General features: G+C 39.8%; 1 protein-coding gene across 1 annotated transcript; it reads left to right on the top strand.

Annotated features, from left to right (window-relative positions):
• Positions 1 to 315: 315 nt before the first annotated feature.
• Nup205 (nuclear pore complex protein Nup205) lies at positions 316 to 16,703 on the top strand. The gene is made up of 3 exons (XM_053775566.2): positions 316 to 438; positions 7,819 to 8,005; positions 10,425 to 16,703. The coding sequence occupies exons 1-3, from the start codon at positions 429 to 431 to the stop codon at positions 15,928 to 15,930; spliced, it is 5,703 nt and encodes a 1,900-aa protein (XP_053631541.2). The 5' UTR covers positions 316 to 428; the 3' UTR covers positions 15,931 to 16,703.
• The last annotated feature ends 158 nt before the right edge of the window (positions 16,704 to 16,861 follow it).

The following is a 16,861-nucleotide window of genomic DNA, read 5'->3' as shown; positions in this document are numbered from 1 at the left end:
CTAGGTAATTTACACATGTTGCCATGTATGATAATTTGCGTAGCTGTATTTATGTTCCTAAATAAACTTACTCACTCCTAGCAAGCAAATAGGTACCTGGGTGTTAGTCGACTAGTGTGGGTGGCATTCTGGGGGACAAGCTTGAGTAAGTTTATTCAGGTATATGTACACATAAATACAGTTACATAAATTATCACATATAAAAGGATATGTGTAGATTACCTAGGATAGCCCCCAATGGAAATAACACAGACGGTTCCTCCCCCAAAATCTTATCTTAATTACCCATGAATGTAAAAAATGGTATTGAGGGTTGGCGGGTGTAGATCGTCACTTGTTTGTTTACAAAGTGGCCGCTGCTGCTGCTGCTGCAGCTGTTGTGGTGTTGCTGTTCCTGTCACCACTTATGAACTAATATATGCTCCATAATGGCCACTAGTAAGTTGATCTCTTTAAACTGCTGTTTAGGTTGTCTCTCCCGATAAAACAATGCGTTTGAAGTTGAATTAGAGGGCACAGGAGAGAGTGTTAACTGGTTAAACGTGCAGCAGGCGTTTACCGCCAGAATTACAAACTGACGTTTTTAAATAAGTAAATAACTTGTTAACCTTCCAGGGGGGTTGCCATGATGCTAGTGGATAGTCCTTGATCCGAGGAATTGGATATATCCTTCCCTTCGTTCAAATGTGATTACTTTTCATTCCCAGGCGGAGTATGACCATCACATGTGCAACACTTGTGAAAGTGTCGGTTTTCTCTACCATTAATATAAAGTGACCCTTAGAGGTTTAGCGCTCCTCCATAAATGTAATGAATATTAATTTTCTTGGTAATATTTTTTATATAATGTAGCATGACCACTGATCAAGATACTATGATTGGTAATAGTGAGACATATGCAACAACTGGGTATCTTTATTGTTGAAACATTTCGCCTGCTTAGCAGGCTTCTTCAGTCGAATACAGAGGTAAATGTTGGGAGCAGCGGAAACAGTGTACAGGTGATCAGTTCATCAACTGCGAAGAAGCAGTTTTGAGGTTGTCAGTCCTTCAGACTTTATAGGTTACAGCTTCATAACCTTGACCAATATAATTGGTAAACAAATGGTTACTGAGGCATTTAACAGACCATGATAGATGCTCATATTCTATTGTTATAAATCGCCTATTTCAGCCGTTCATTAGCTATCAGTAATTCAATCTCTAGTGCCGTACACACATTAGTTACATTTGTCAAAATGTAGTTAGTATTTAACTAACTACAATTGTCGAGATAATGAGCCTTCATCAGTCATTTTTAATACCATGGCATTTTATATTGTAGCTATTTGAAACTTAAATATCTTGCCATTTGCTATTGTTTTTTATACTTTAATGAAACATTACTTATATGGATTTAATTTGTATTGAATGTTATATATACTTTAATAAATCAGCTGCAACAGGAACAAAAATTGTATTCAAGCACTGCATAGTAATAGCATTTATCAATAGCTTGTGAAAGCCTTTACTACATGAGATAAGTTTTCTGATTCTGTATTTTTTAATATGCTGTACTGTAACTCCTTGGGCATTTATGATTCAATAGACTTATACAAATGAAATATGTAAAAAATCTCTAAAAACAAAAATAACTTTTTTTCCATCTTATAAATGAGAGACTATATAAAAGACATGTCTTTAAACATGAATAACTTTGTTCCATTTTATGAAAAAAAATATTTCACTGGCATTGTTGAATCCAATGTAAATTTGATTAGTAATCATTATTGTAAATTTTAGATTAATTACCTAAGTTATGTAGCTTTCAAACTATTATTTCATATTAATGCTATCCCACCTGTTGGTGAGGGGTTCATCATCCAAGGAACTGGCATTATACACCATTTTTTGGATTGAATCTACCTGCCTACCTGGAGAGTATTCTGGGGATCAACACCCCTGTGGCCCGGTCCATGACCAGGCCTCCCGGTGAATCAGGGCCTAATCAACTAAGCAGTTACTGCTGGCCGCATGTAGTCCAGGCACTGTATTGCCTGTTGGTTTGGCGCTTCCCTTTGATTAAAATTAATTTGCATTAGTGACCTAAACAAGGAAATACTTAGTGATTAGTACATTTCATTTTTTTTTATTTTTTTTTTTTTTTTTTTTTTTATTATCACACCGGCCGATTCCCACCAAGGCAGGGTGGCCCGAAAAAGAAAAACTTTCACCATCATTCACTCCATCACTGTCTTGCCAGAAGGGTGCTTTACACTACAGTTTTTAAACTGCAACATTAACACCCCTCCTTCAGAGTGCAGGCACTGTACTTCCCATCTCCAGGACTCAAGTCCGGCCTGCCGGTTTCCCTGAATCCCTTCATAAATGTTACTTTGCTCACACTCCAACAGCACGTCAAGTATTAAAAACCATTTGTCTCCATTCACTCCTATCAAACACGCTCACGCATGCCTGCTGGAAGTCCAAGCCCCTCGCACACAAAACCTCCTTTACCCCCTCCCTCCAACCCTTCCTAGGCCGACCCCTACCCCGCCTTCCTTCCACTACAGACTGATACACTCTTGAAGTCATTCTGTTTCGCTCCATTCTCTCTACATGTCCGAACCACCTCAACAACCCTTCCTCAGCCCTCTGGACAACAGTTTTGGTAATCCCGCACCTCCTCCTAACTTCCAAACTACGAATTCTCTGCATTATATTCACACCACACATTGCCCTCAGACATGACATCTCCACTGCCTCCAGCCTTCTCCTCGCTGCAACATTCATCACCCACGCTTCACACCCATATAAGAGCGTTGGTAAAACTATACTCTCATACATTCCCCTCTTTGCCTCCAAGGACAAAGTTCTTTGTCTCCACAGACTCCTAAGTGCACCACTCACTCTTTTTCCCTCATCAATTCTATGATTCACCTCATCTTTCATAGACCCATCTGCTGACACGTCCACTCCCAAATATCTGAATACGTTCACCTCCTCCATACTCTCTCCCTCCAATCTGATATTCAATCTTTCATCACCTAATCTTTTTGTTATCCTCATAACCTTACTCTTTCCTGTATTCACCTTTAATTTTCTTCTTTTGCACACCCTACCAAATTCATCCACCAATCTCTGCAACTTCTCTTCAGAATCTCCCAAGAGCACAGTGTCATCAGCAAAGAGCAGCTGTGACAACTCCCACTTTGTGTGTGATTCTTTATCTTTTAACTCCACGCCTCTTGCCAAGACCCTCGCATTTACTTCTCTTACAACCCCATCTATAAATATATTAAACAACCACGGTGACATCACACATCCTTGTCTAAGGCCTACTTTTACTGGGAAAAAATTTCCCTCTTTCCTACATACTCTAACTTGAGCCTCACTATCCTCGTAAAAACTCTTCACTGCTTTCAGTAACCTACCTCCTACACCATACACTTGCAACATCTGCCACATTGCCCCCCTATCCACCCTATCATACGCCTTTTCCAAATCCATAAATGCCACAAAGACCTCTTTAGCCTTATCTAAATACTGTTCACTTATATGTTTCACTGTAAACACCTGGTCCACACACCCCCTACCTTTCCTAAAGCCTCCTTGTTCATCTGCTATCCTATTCTCCGTCTTACTCTTAATTCTTTCAATTATAACTCTACCATACACTTTACCAGGTACACTCAACAGACTTATCCCCCTATAATTTTTGCACTCTCTTTTATCCCCTTTGCCTTTATACAAAGGAACTATGCATGCTCTCTGCCAATCCCTAGGTACCTTACCTTCTTCCATACATTTATTAAATAATTGCACCAACCACTCCAAAACTATATCCCCACCTGCTTTTAACATTTCTATCTTTATCCCATCAATCCCGGCTGCCTTACCCCCTTTCATTTTACCTACTGCCTCACGAACTTCCCCCACACTCACAACTGGCTCTTCCTCACTCCTACAAGATGTTATTCCTCCTTGCCCTATACACGAAATCACAGCTTCCCTATCTTCATCAACATTTAACAATTCCTCAAAATATTCCTTCCATCTTCCCAATACCTCTAACTCTCCATTTAATAACTCTCCTCTCCTATTTTTAACTGACAAATCCATTTGTTCTCTAGGCTTTCTTAACTTGTTAATCTCACTCCAAAACTTTTTCTTATTTTCAACAAAATTTGTTGATAACATCTCACCCACTCTCTCATTTGCTCTCTTTTTACATTGCTTCACCACTCTCTTAACTTCTCTCTTTTTCTCCATATACTCTTCCCTCCTTGCATCACTTCTACTTTGTAAAAACTTCTCATATGCTAACTTTTTCTCCCTTACTACTCTCTTTACATCATCATTCCACCAATCGCTCCTCTTCCCTCCTGCACCCACTTTCCTGTAACCACAAACTTCTGCTGAACACTCTAACACTACATTTTTAAACCTACCCCATACCTCTTCGACCCCATTGCCTATGCTCTCATTAGCCCATCTATCCTCCAATAGCTGTTTATATCTTACCCTAACTGCCTCCTCTTTTAGTTTATAAACCTTCACCTCTCTCTTCCCTGATGCTTCTATTCTCCTTGTATCCCATCTACCTTTTACTCTCAGTGTAGCTACAACTAGAAAGTGATCTGATATATCTGTGGCCCCTCTATAAACATGTACATCCTGAAGTCTACTCAACAGTCTTTTATCTACCAATACATAATCCAACAAACTACTGTCATTTCGCCCTACATCATATCGTGTATACTTATTTATCCTCTTTTTCTTAAAATATGTATTACCTATAACTAAACCCCTTTCTATACAAAGTTCAATCAAAGGGCTCCCATTATCATTTACACCTGGCACCCCAAACTTACCTACCACACCCTCTCTAAAAGTTTCTCCTACTTTAGCATTCAAGTCCCCTACCACAATTACTCTCTCACTTGGTTCAAAGGCTCCTATACATTCACTTAACATCTCCCAAAATCTCTCTCTCTCCTCTGCATTCCTCTCTTCTCCAGGTGCATACACGCTTATTATGACCCACTTCTCGCATCCAACCTTTACTTTAATCCACATAATTCTTGAATTTACACATTCATATTCTCTTTTCTCCTTCCATAACTGATCATTTAACATTACTGCTACCCCTTCCTTTGCTCTAACTCTCTCAGATACTCCAGATTTAATCCCATTTATTTCCCCCCACTGAAACTCTCCTACCCCCTTCAGCTTTGTTTCGCTTAGGGCCAGGACATCCAACTTCTTTTCATTCATAACATCAGCAATCATCTGTTTCTTGTCATCCGCACTACATCCACGCACATTTAAGCAACCCAGTTTTATAAAGTTTTTCTTCTCTTTTTTAGTAATTGTATACAGGAGAAGGGGTTACTAGCCCATTGCTCCCGGCATTTTAGTCGCCTCATACGACACGCATGGCTTACGGAGGAAAGATTCTTTTCCACTTCCCCATGGACAATAGAAGAAATAAAAAAGAACAAGAGCTATTTAGAAAAAGGAGAAAAACCTAGATGTATGTATATATATATATATGCATGTGCGTGTCTGTGAAGTGTGACCAAAGTGTAAGTAGGAGTAGCAAGATATCCCTGTTATCTTAGCGTGTTTATGAGACAGAAAAAGAAACCAGCAATCCTACCATCATGCAAAACAGTTACAGGTTTTTGTTTCACAGTCATCTGGCAGGACGGTAGTACTTCCCTGGGTGGTTGCTGTCTACCAACCTACTACATTTCATGTTGACATAAATATAGGCTGACAGATTTAGAGGGCATCAGGAAGCTTCACAAAAAATCAGATAACATAATGCTAAGAAAAGATTTTGTTCGGATTTTTAACCCAGAGGGTTAGCCATCCAGGATTTAACCCAACTTTCAGTTTTATTTCCATTGGGGTCCTTTAATCTTCTAACCAAGGATGCGACCCATAATGGTCAACTAACATACCTGCCTACCTGGAGAGTATTCTGGGGATCAACACCCCTGTGGCCCGGTCCATGACCAGGCCTCCCGGTGAATCAGGGCCTAATCAACTAAGCAGTTACTGCTGGCTGCATGTAGTCCAGGCACTGTATTGCCTGTTGGTTTGGCACTTCCCTTTGATTAAAATTAATTTGCATTAATGACCTAAACAAGGAAATAGTGATTAGTACATTTCATGTTGACATAAATATAGGCTGACAGATTTAGAGGGCATCAGGAAGCTTCACAAAAAATCAGATAACGTAATGCTAAGAAAAGATTTTGTTTGGATTTTTAACCCAGAGGGTTAGCCATCCAGGATTTAACCCAACTTTCAGTCTTATTTCCATTGGGGTCCTTTAATCTTCTAACCAAGGATGCGACCCATAATGGTCAACTAACATACAGGTATCTACTTGCTGCTAGGTGAACAGGGGCAGCAGATGTAAAGAAACATGTCCAATGTTTTACCCGTGCTAGGGAATGATCCTTGGTCCTTTAGAGTGTGAGCCAAGGATGCTACCAACTGAGGCATGAGCACTTCAGTATGGACATGTGTAAGGTCCTAATCCTTGGGAAAAAAATATGTTGACTAAATACTGAGCTGTAGCTACTTTCTTTATAAAATATATGTTGTATATAGCACCATTGGTGTCATTGTCACTACTATTTTGAATATATTTGCATGAAAATATATTCCCACTTTGTGATGACAAAATCCACTAAGCACATATGTACATCATGGAGAGAGATGTTTTTTGTTGGATATAAATAAGGTACATAAGAGTTAAAATGGTTATTTGGTAAAATGGAGTATCACCACAGTGTATACTCACCATTACCTTTTTTCTGGGTTCCATCAATGGGCTCAATTTGGTTTTCCTACATGGGATTCGGGTGTCCATGTATGTGGATGATCTTGCCATTTTTGGTGCTTGTCTTGTTCCTGTTATCAACAGTGCTGCTGATGTGTTTGCTTTATTATTATTGTAGTCATAGACTCAAAAGTGCATAGCTAGCGATTCAAACCTTTGCATACAGTAGTCTTTGTATCGTCTTTAGCAGACAAAATGGTTGTCATTTTGTTAGGTTCCTGGCCATGATGAAATTTTGGGTACAGTAATTAACTTGTGGACACCAGCAAGTTCTGCAGTTCAGAATCATTCAGTCTCTTTCTCTGACTCTTAGCTGGTACTGATTTTCCCTGCAGGCTTTAACTTTTTTGTAACTGTCTTCCCTTCACCACTTCTGTCTCTCTCTCTCTGTTTCCCCCATCCTTGCTGTGCAGTGATGAATTACTCACACGTGATAGCAGTAGCATAGCTCTGCTCTTGTAGCTACGTATATATAGTTAGATAATAGGTAATAAAAAATAAATATGGGTTTACCATGGCTGATTTTCATGAGTATAGTAATAGTAATTAATAGCTTTATGTAAATCACATCACAAGGCACTTCATTTGAACCTTCTACTATTATGCATATGTTCACATCCTATCCAGATGTTCACATAGTTGTACTGTATATATGTGGCTTTGTGGATGCTTTTTTTTTTTTTTTTTTTTTTTGTAGGAATGGTCGAGTTTACCCTTATTACTCTCAAAGCCTCATAAATGATAATAAACAACTCGTAGAACAGAAGGGTTTGAATGAATGGTAAAATATAGCTTGTCGTGGTTTCACACTGCTCATTCTGAATCCTCACATACAGATTGTTTAAATACATAAATAATTAGATAAGATAGGAAAGGTATTTATGGGTTGAAGTTATCCCAGAAGATGTATACCTGGTATCTTAATCAGCTTTTATCAGACTCAATGAATGTTTTCCTCTTAGCTTAGATTTATTTTCCAGATAAAGGAATGTGGGCATCAATGATGGCCCTGGCACAAGCAGTGCAGCGGGCAGTAGAAACGAGTGCCACCAGTGGAGGAACTCCAGAAGCTTTGGAAGCAGGACATGATCTAGAACTGGCTCTACAGCGGCATCGGACGTCATTCATTTCTCTCTTGCGGAACCCACCAAAAAATGCTAATGAGAGGTTAGCTGTGTTGTTTCTTCTGATATGCTATTAATTTTTAGGCATCATTAATTTAATAAGTGTGCTTTTCAATACTGCATTGTCCTTTTTTCGCACTATCTCTGACTGTTGAGTATTTTTTCTTTATTTTAATGCTTAATAATTTTTTGCTCAAAGAACATAAAATGCAAAAAAATATGTTCAGCAAAATAGGTGAAGGGGGTAGCATATGTTAAGGACCAAAGCTAAATTGTTTATTCTGCTTAACCCTTTCAGGGTTTTCAACGTACTAGTACAGCTTACGCACCACGGTTATTGACATACTAGTACGCCTAAATTCTAGCGCCTTCAGATCTAGCGAGAGAAAGCTGGTGGGCCTACATATGAAAGAATGGGTCTATGTGGTCAGTGTGCGCAGTATAAAAAAAACTGCAGCACACAGTGCGTAATGAGAAAAAAAAAAACTTTGACCGTGTTTTTGGATTAAAACAGTGACTTTGCACTGTATTTTCGTATGGTATTTATGGTTGTATTCTAGTTTTCCTGGTCTCATTTTATAGAATGGAAGACATATTACAGAAATTGAGATGATTTTGACTGGTTTCACAATGAAAAGTACCTTGAAATTGAGCTCAAAGAAGCAGAAATGTTCGATTTTCACCAAAGTTCAAAAGTAAACAAATCATGCCAAGCGTCCAATACACGTCAACTGGTGAGTCTAATATTCTTTCACAAGTGCGCTGATATTTTTTATACCATTTCTACACTAATGCAGTAGTCTGCATAACAGTAAATCTTCTATTTTTTGTAAGAATAAAAATTCAAAGTGGAATTAAAAAGGGGCCTGGGGACATGACTAACGAACAGAGAACTTGTTATTTTAGTGCCAGGAATGTCTGTCTTGTTTATTCTGGACCCTATTTGGAAATTGGCATCTTCTGAAATTTGTGTGAAATTGGAAAAATTGCCAATTTCTAACCACTTTATTGGATAGTTGAAATTGGTAAATGGGTGGTTTCTTGTACTCATTCGATAGAAAAAATGGAGTTCTTGTGAAATAAATATGATTTTTGTCGACTAGTACACAGGAATTGGCCAAAAATAGGGCTCAAAGTGGGCGAAATCGCCGATGCGTAAACATCGTAGAGACCGCTAACTTTGTGAGAGCATAATTCCGTAAGTTTTCCATCAAATTTCATACTTTTGGTGTCATTATGACCGGGAAAAGATTCTCTGTCATTTCATGAGAAAAAAATAATTTTTTTTTTCCGAAAAATTTTCGACCCTGAGAAGTTTAGGAGAGGGCCTTTCAACCCTGAAAGGGTTAAAGATCAAAGGTAAATTATTTATGCTGAGAAATTTATTTTATGAATTCTATTTTGTTTGAGATTTTATCTTGTTGCTCTCTTTCTAAAAAAAAAAAAAAGTATACTAACCCTAAAACAGTCTTGGTCTAGTGTTCTAAATTCCAAACAGAGTGAGTTAGGATAGGTATGAATATCCTCCTGGTCAGAAAATGTGTTGGAAACACAGCTTTTCACTAGAAATTCCTTCCTAATCCAAGGAATTGGTATTACCTTTCCTTGTATCAAACCTGGTTACCTCTAGTTTCTCAGGTACTATATGGCCCTTATGAGTTTAGTACTTCATGAATATTTTGAAAATCATGTGGCTTTAACTTTCAGGTATCCCAGATGTTTCCCCCCAGCAACATCACAGATCCATGGTGATACAGTTAATTATGAAACAGATAGTAATCCTGGCAACCCTCAGCTTCCAGACCTTTATGATAAGGTCACAGTTCCAGTAAAATTCTAAAATTTGCAGCTTTTTAACTGGTAGTACTATAATATTAATTGTAAATACAGTAATTAATAAAATTAGCAGTCCATTGTGCTTTAGAGATGCCGGAGGTATATAATAAATAGGTCGGAGGTGTATTGTTGAATTATTATCATGTCACCTCTGTTGGTCAGGCAAAATCGATGTTCATACAAGGTTTAGGAACCAGGGGTGCTGGAAAATCAGTGTTGTACCTGCTCTATGTTTTTATACAATGTGGTTTTAAGCAAAAAAAAAAAATACACAAGGTAAAATTAATAATCTGTGCATTATTTTAGCAAAGAACAAGCTTGGATTATGAATGATCTCTAGGTTGGTGAAGGTTTTAACAATTTTTCTGCAGTTTTTGTGTAGTTTATGCATGTAATGCTTTGGATGAATTGCAGATTTATCAGGTTATTGGCAGTTTAATTCAAGATAATATTTTTTTATGAGACAGTATATCTTTTCAATACACACATTATTTTGGAAATGTAGCATTCAACTCTTGCTGTGTCTCAACTGAGAGTAAAAATTATAAATAATTTAGTTCAGATCTAGGATTTAGCTTAGCTTTAACACATTTCTAATTATTGTATAAACACTTTTCATTCTGCAGGTCTACTCTGCAGCGTTCCATCACCGAGCCAGTGACTTTACCAGGTCATGCTAGCCCAAGCAAATTGTCCGAGTCTTTTGTGAAAGAGGCCATCATTATTTCTGACATGTTCAACATGAGTGAAATGTCAGCAATGTCACTGTTGCGATCAGCTGAAGAAGAATCCACATTGTACCCTGGTGTTCCCAGGGGACTGATTGCAATCTTGTTTTATTATGATAGTAGAGTTAATCTGGCTCATGCCCTGAAGACATTGGTTCAGGCCAGGCAAGGAATATCATGGGTACTTCTCCCTGATAATGAAGAGCTATCACAGAGTATTACTAGATACTTACAACCAATTCTAAACATTAGCCTGGTGGATAGGATTCTGGAACTCGTCACATCAATGGACATCACAAAGGAAATAGAGCTATTGCAGCAGAATCGTGCTTTGGGAGATGCGAAGCACAGAAAGATAGTATTAGACAAGTTTCTAGCAGTTCGCAGTTTACTGGCAGAGACACTTTTTTGTTGGGCTGCACAGACTCCCCTAAAGAAAGATGAATGTCGCCGACTCATAGCATATATGTCTAAAGTAAAATTAACGGAAACTAGTGATGGTTCTCTAGATCCTATTAATTTAAGTCTGCTTATGGCTTTACTTTTCAGTTTAGAAGCAGGACACTTACTGAACTCTGAAGACATGACAGAGGCTCTAACTCAGTTTCCCATAACGAGTGATCGAACATTTGTACAAGAAATTCATCGTGAGATAAGGTCAGATCAAACTTGGGAAACCCCAGGATTGAAAGCTATAATACAGCTAGCATGGACTGTCAGCCTTGCTAACTTGAGACAGGTTGCTGTAGCCACTCAGTTAGCAGATATTGATACTATATTAGAGGAAGATGATGCTGTTCTTGATGATGCACTTAAGGGAAAAGTTTTTTCATTTATTCAAAATTCTATACTTTCCAAAAAGAACACTCCCCTTGACAATTTTTACTGCCAGCGTCTTCATGCAATCCTCTCCGACTTTATTATTCATGTTCCTGAACGAGTGAAGGCTATGAAGAATAGAGCAGATGAAAACTCGAGACTTATCACTGCAAACTTAAGAGAGAGTCTTCAACCTCCAACAAATTTGGATCAACCATTTGAGGAGCTTTTGACTTGTTTAGCTGCTTTGTACCAGGATGGTCAGTGTGGTGAGCTAGTTGAAGATTATTGGTGTCCTAGTGAGATTCTTCCAACAGCATCCCTGCAGTATCGTGGCCTAGGAACTAGACAAATGGCTCTCTTCAAGTTTGTACGGCTTCCAGGAGATTATTTGCCTCCTTCTTTGTTTGTGCCATATGTTAACCTTCTAACCAGTTTGGCCACGACTCCACGCTCTGCACAGTATGTTTACAACTTCTTACGGATGAACAGTCAACCCCTCTCACAGGGTAGTAATTTGGCCTGGGAGCATTTTATGACTGCCTTAACCCAGTACTATAACAATTTAAGAATTGAAGAGCCTGGGGCAATGGATACTATGTACCGATCACGTGGAACTCCTAGAGGCATAACCCCTCAAGAAGTCCAGGGGCTTCTTGCTGTGCTGCAGCTACTTACAATGGTAGCAGAAAAGGATGAGCTATCACGTGTGGCTCTTTGTGATAATGCTGCTTGGGCACCACTCTATGTGTGCACAGGTTTACTAACTTGTGCTGTGCCCCTAGCACTCAAGATAGAACTTGTAAATACTCTTTCTGCATTTAGTAATACTCCAGCATTAGCTCAGAGGGTTTGGGAATTGATTGAAGGAGGTGGGCTGATTCCTGTTCAAGAGGGTGTTGCAGGATATCAGCCACGTGGCCTACTTGTTGACATTGAAGAAATGGAGAGTAGCAGGGAGGAATTTCCCCTGACTCGGGCAATTCTCAAATTATTGCGGATTTTAGTTCGTGCTGGTATTCCTCCAATGCTTGGTGCTGCTACCCGGCAACCAGGATTTCGTCCATACCTTGATTTGGTAAGAGACAGGATATTTTTACGTCATGATTCTCGTGCCTATCGGGATTCTGGTGAACGTTGGGCTGTGGCTTGTGGCTGCCTGGAACTACTGCATCAATTGCTTACTGAACAGCTTCATATGGGTACAGCACCCATGGACCAGAGAGTTGGGCAGCCACCAGGTCGTTCAGTTCTTTTGGATTTAGTTCAAGAGTCGCAGCTTGTGAAACAAGTGCTTTCAGTACTGCATGATGGGGTTCGTATACTGGAACAGTACAAAGAAGTACCTGGGCAAAAAGATCTTAATGCTAGTCTGCTCTTGGTATTGCAGCTCCTGCTGGAAGCACAAGAACAACAACACTTGGTCCTAGGTACATCAAAAACTAACCCGGAAGTTATACTTGGTGTGGAGCGCCTGCTTATGGGTATTAATGTTCATACAGGGGTCAGTGATCACCTTTTGAATATAGTTAGGTTGGTGGGCCATCATCAAGATCTGCCCAGTCATGCTGCTTTAGCATGTCGTCTTTTGGCAACCTCAGCTGCAAGACCCAGCTCTCAAACCCATCTGTTGTCTTTGATCACAGCTTCGGCAACAACTGCCACTGCAGTTAGACACAGTTTTGTGGAAGTAATAGATCATGCTGCATTAGATATCCCAGAACACTTAGATGCTGCAGGTGCAGCTTTAAATTTGCTCTTAAAATTTCTTCCTCTTCCAACTCCAAATGTGGCTCACTTCTTACTGGGCTACACAACTGATGGTATGACCACCTTGCGCTCCGATTTATTAGGTGCTGGAGCCCGTGGATATCCCAGGACTGCAATACATGCTGTACTTGCTTCTCTTCCTTCATGTCCACCCAGTTTGTCGGAAGTTGCTTACAGACTAATTTTTGAACTCTGCAGTGACACCAATACTTCGGCTCCCACATTGCGTTTTCTTCGATCCTCTGAGGATCTTTTGTACCGCACAGTTGCTACTATGGGATTGCCACACACTGATTGTAGGCTTCGCCTCCTATCTCAGGGTTGGGTTCTACGTTGTGTAGCCTTGGAACTACGATATCATGCAACCCATCAGCAAAGATCACAATTGGCTCGATTAATTCACTTGCTTGTAGCAGGCGCAGAATTGCCCCAGCAGGAACCTTTAGACGTGTCTCAGGGTTGGACAGGAGGAGTTAGTGGTGGACGTGGGCCACTTCTTACTTTGTTGGATGCTATTGATCTCAGTGTAGATTTCCCAGCACCTTTACAGTGTGAATACTTCACAAGGGCATCAGATCTTATTACTAACTGTGAGAGCCCCTCTCCTGAAGGCCCTATCGTTAATTTGAAGGTGTTGCATCAACAATTGACATCCTTACTACAAGAGGGCAGCTCAGGAACCTCTCTAACTCAGCGTGATCCATTGCAAGAAGAACTGGAATTGGTAATGGGACATGCTTTAATGCTGAACCAGACAAGGGCACTTTTATTTGCACACAGGCATTTCTTGGAAGGCTGGAGACAAGTTGTGGAAGTTGTTGTAGCTGTGACTCCACCAGACTTGATAGAAACTGCAACCCATCACACCTTCCTCCATACACTTACTCATGATTTGACTCGCCGACTCTTGGATGATCTGGCCCTTCCATCACTTACCACGATTCTGGTATCAACACTGTTAATGTTAGTAACCACTTTACGAACTCTTCATGCAAGACCAGCACACCACCACCCACAGTATGTGTCCATGCTGGATAGTGGGAATACGTCACTTAAGGCTGAATTTCCTTCTTCGTTACAGCTTGTATTGCGTGGGCTAGTTGAATGTGTGGCGAGATTCAAGCAGTGTAGCCAGGGTGTTCGTGCCTCTATATATGCTGCCCTTCTTAATTACTTGCAGATATGTGCTGATCCTATAGACAAAACAGAGGAGGATGCAGATAATCTCCAATCCCTTCTGTTGGCCCCACGTGAAACTCAAGAAGAACAGTTTCACCGTGAGAATTATGAAGTTGTGCGAGAAGAACTTCCACAACTGGTAGATGTCTTAGCAGTAGAAGCAGGGGGTGGCCACCATGTATGTCAGGTGCTGGCTTTGACATGCCTCAGTGCTCTTGCCGCACTGGAGCAGCGTGCTGCCCCACTTACTAATGAATCACTACTGTTGTCACATCTTGCTGATCATGGGCACTTGCGTCGCCTTCTGGATGCCTTAAGAACAGATGATGGACAACTTCTTTCATTGTTAACTGCTGATGACGACGACTTACGACCGCTGTATGTGCATGAAGCTCGTATGTCTCTCTTGGCTCGTTTAGCACTGTCCCCAACTGGAGCACAGCAACTATTGCAATCTGGTCTTACTACACGTTTATCTGAATTGACTGCCTTAGACTATCGTCCTGCACAGCCTATGCAATCTGTAAGCGGTGAAGAATTTCTTCCAAGCGTTGTGCAGAGGTATCGCACTGTTTTAATGGCATCAATAAGAGTTTACTTGGCAATTCTTACATCTTTGGGAAGCAACAATTACTCTGCTACTGCCCATTTATTAAGATTTTTGGCTGCCCATGGTGAAGCTCTTGCTTTAGGACTTTGTGTTCCAAGTCTGCCGTCTCTGCAAGCCCTCGAGGAAGTAGCACTTTTGTCAGCTGCAGTTGCAGGAGCTGCCCCTCCTGGTCCCATAACAGCCACAGATCCATCAGATTTAGAATCAGGAGCACAAGCAACAAGACTTCAGCAATTGCTTCTAGCTTTGTTACCACATGTACTGCCTCAGAGTCGCTTGGCTGGTGCTCTGGACATGCTGCCAGAGAATGAAGAAGGTGTTAATGTAAAGGAAATGGCTCGTACAGCTACTTTAACTACTCTAGCTGCAGTACTAAATTATGCCACAGCTCGTCTTATTCATGGTGGAACTGATACTCGCGATATTACGCTAGTTTTTCGAGCATCAATGGATAATGGAATACCAACAGGTGCAGTAGGACGGCCATTGTCTTTGGCTACTTTAGTAGAGTGTGCAAGTCAGGTCAGTCATCACTTCACTGTGGCCAGAAGTGCTCGTGAAACTGCAACTGCTCGTCTGCAAGCCTTGGAAGGCAATCAACCAGTTGAACATCTGCGTCAGTATGTGAGTAGTGCTTTGGCCGATTCTGCCTCTCCTGCAGCTGTGCGAAGACTAGCAGAGGAGCACCTAAGTCAAGTTGTGGCCTTGCATAGACGTCAGGAGCAGCTTGCTGTTCATGCTGCCGAGTCAGCAGCATTCCTTTTGTGGAGACATCTTGAGTACTTTATTTGTCATGCACCATCAGCCCCTGGCCCTGCACATGATGATCTTTCAAGAAGGGAAGTTGGGGTTCCTCGTACCTTAACACCCAGTGAGATTGACAATCTCCGTAAACAAGCCTGGACAGCTTTACAGGAAGTACTGCCACGATTGCAAAAAGTTTATGAAGAGTACTCTGCTTCTACAGGGCACGTTGCATTTTTAGCTGCTGCCGTAACCAGAATAAGAAGGCTTTTAGTCCCGTAATACCAGTAGCATGATCATATTTATCTTTGCAGTAATGTGCTGTAATTTTACTGAATATAAAAACCTCTTACTTTTCTGATTCATTGTTAAATTAATTTGTTCAGTTTATGTGAAAAAACTGAGTACAGTTTTGTACCCTTAACTTTTTTGTATGTACATGTATAGTCATTATAAATAAAAAAAAATTGCTTACTTAATTTTCAGATTCCGTATTATGCTTGCTGTGTTTAGCCATTAGTTTATTTCACCATTACCATAATATACAAAATTTGCATATAACTTTGGTTTAGAATAAGATAAGCAAGCAAGAAATATAACATCTGACTTAAATATCACTAAACTTTCATAATTTGTTGAATACATCTACAAATTATAGCTCTTGACACTGCCATGGTTATAAATCAACATTGCATTTTTCTCTGAAATGGAGGGATATTTATATTATCCTTTAGCAATGTAATCAGTTTGGATGTTAACGTTGATAGAGTTGCAATTGTGGTTAATTTATATGAAATACACCAATGCCCTTTACATAGTATTTTCCTTTAACACAGAAATAATGCAAGGTAATGAGGACCTGTTTGAATGTTGTATAAATAATTACATCTGAACAACAATTTTTTTTTTTTGCATTCTAGTGATATAAGGTCTTATTTCACTTATAACTAACATATCTATAGCATTTACAATTGTATATTTATAATCCTTGTCACTTTGTTAACTTTCTTGGAGCAAATGTTTTTTATGTTAATGAAAGTTTTATACTGATATAATTTTTTTAATTACCTAATTAATACAGGATAGCTATTTTTTGCAATTTGAATGGAAATGTAGGATGTGATGAATGGTTTGAAAAACCGACAAGTTGAAGATTAAGACACTTATGCAGCATATGGGAATCTTTATTCAGGAAACGTTTCGCCACACAGTG

The sequence above is a fragment of the Cherax quadricarinatus genome, chromosome 10 (genome assembly GCF_038502225.1).
Source record: "Cherax quadricarinatus isolate ZL_2023a chromosome 10, ASM3850222v1, whole genome shotgun sequence".
In the NCBI taxonomy this organism is placed as follows: Eukaryota; Metazoa; Arthropoda; class Malacostraca; order Decapoda; family Parastacidae; genus Cherax; species Cherax quadricarinatus.
This window is presented reverse-complemented; position numbering and strand designations above follow the sequence as displayed.

Bases quoted from the DNA above. Each gene is read 5' to 3' on its own strand.
- Nup205 (XM_053775566.2), top strand. The intron at 8,006-10,424 runs GTTAGCTGTGTT...TTCATTCTGCAG, and splicing joins CCAAAAAATGCTAATGAGAG to GTCTACTCTGCAGCGTTCCA.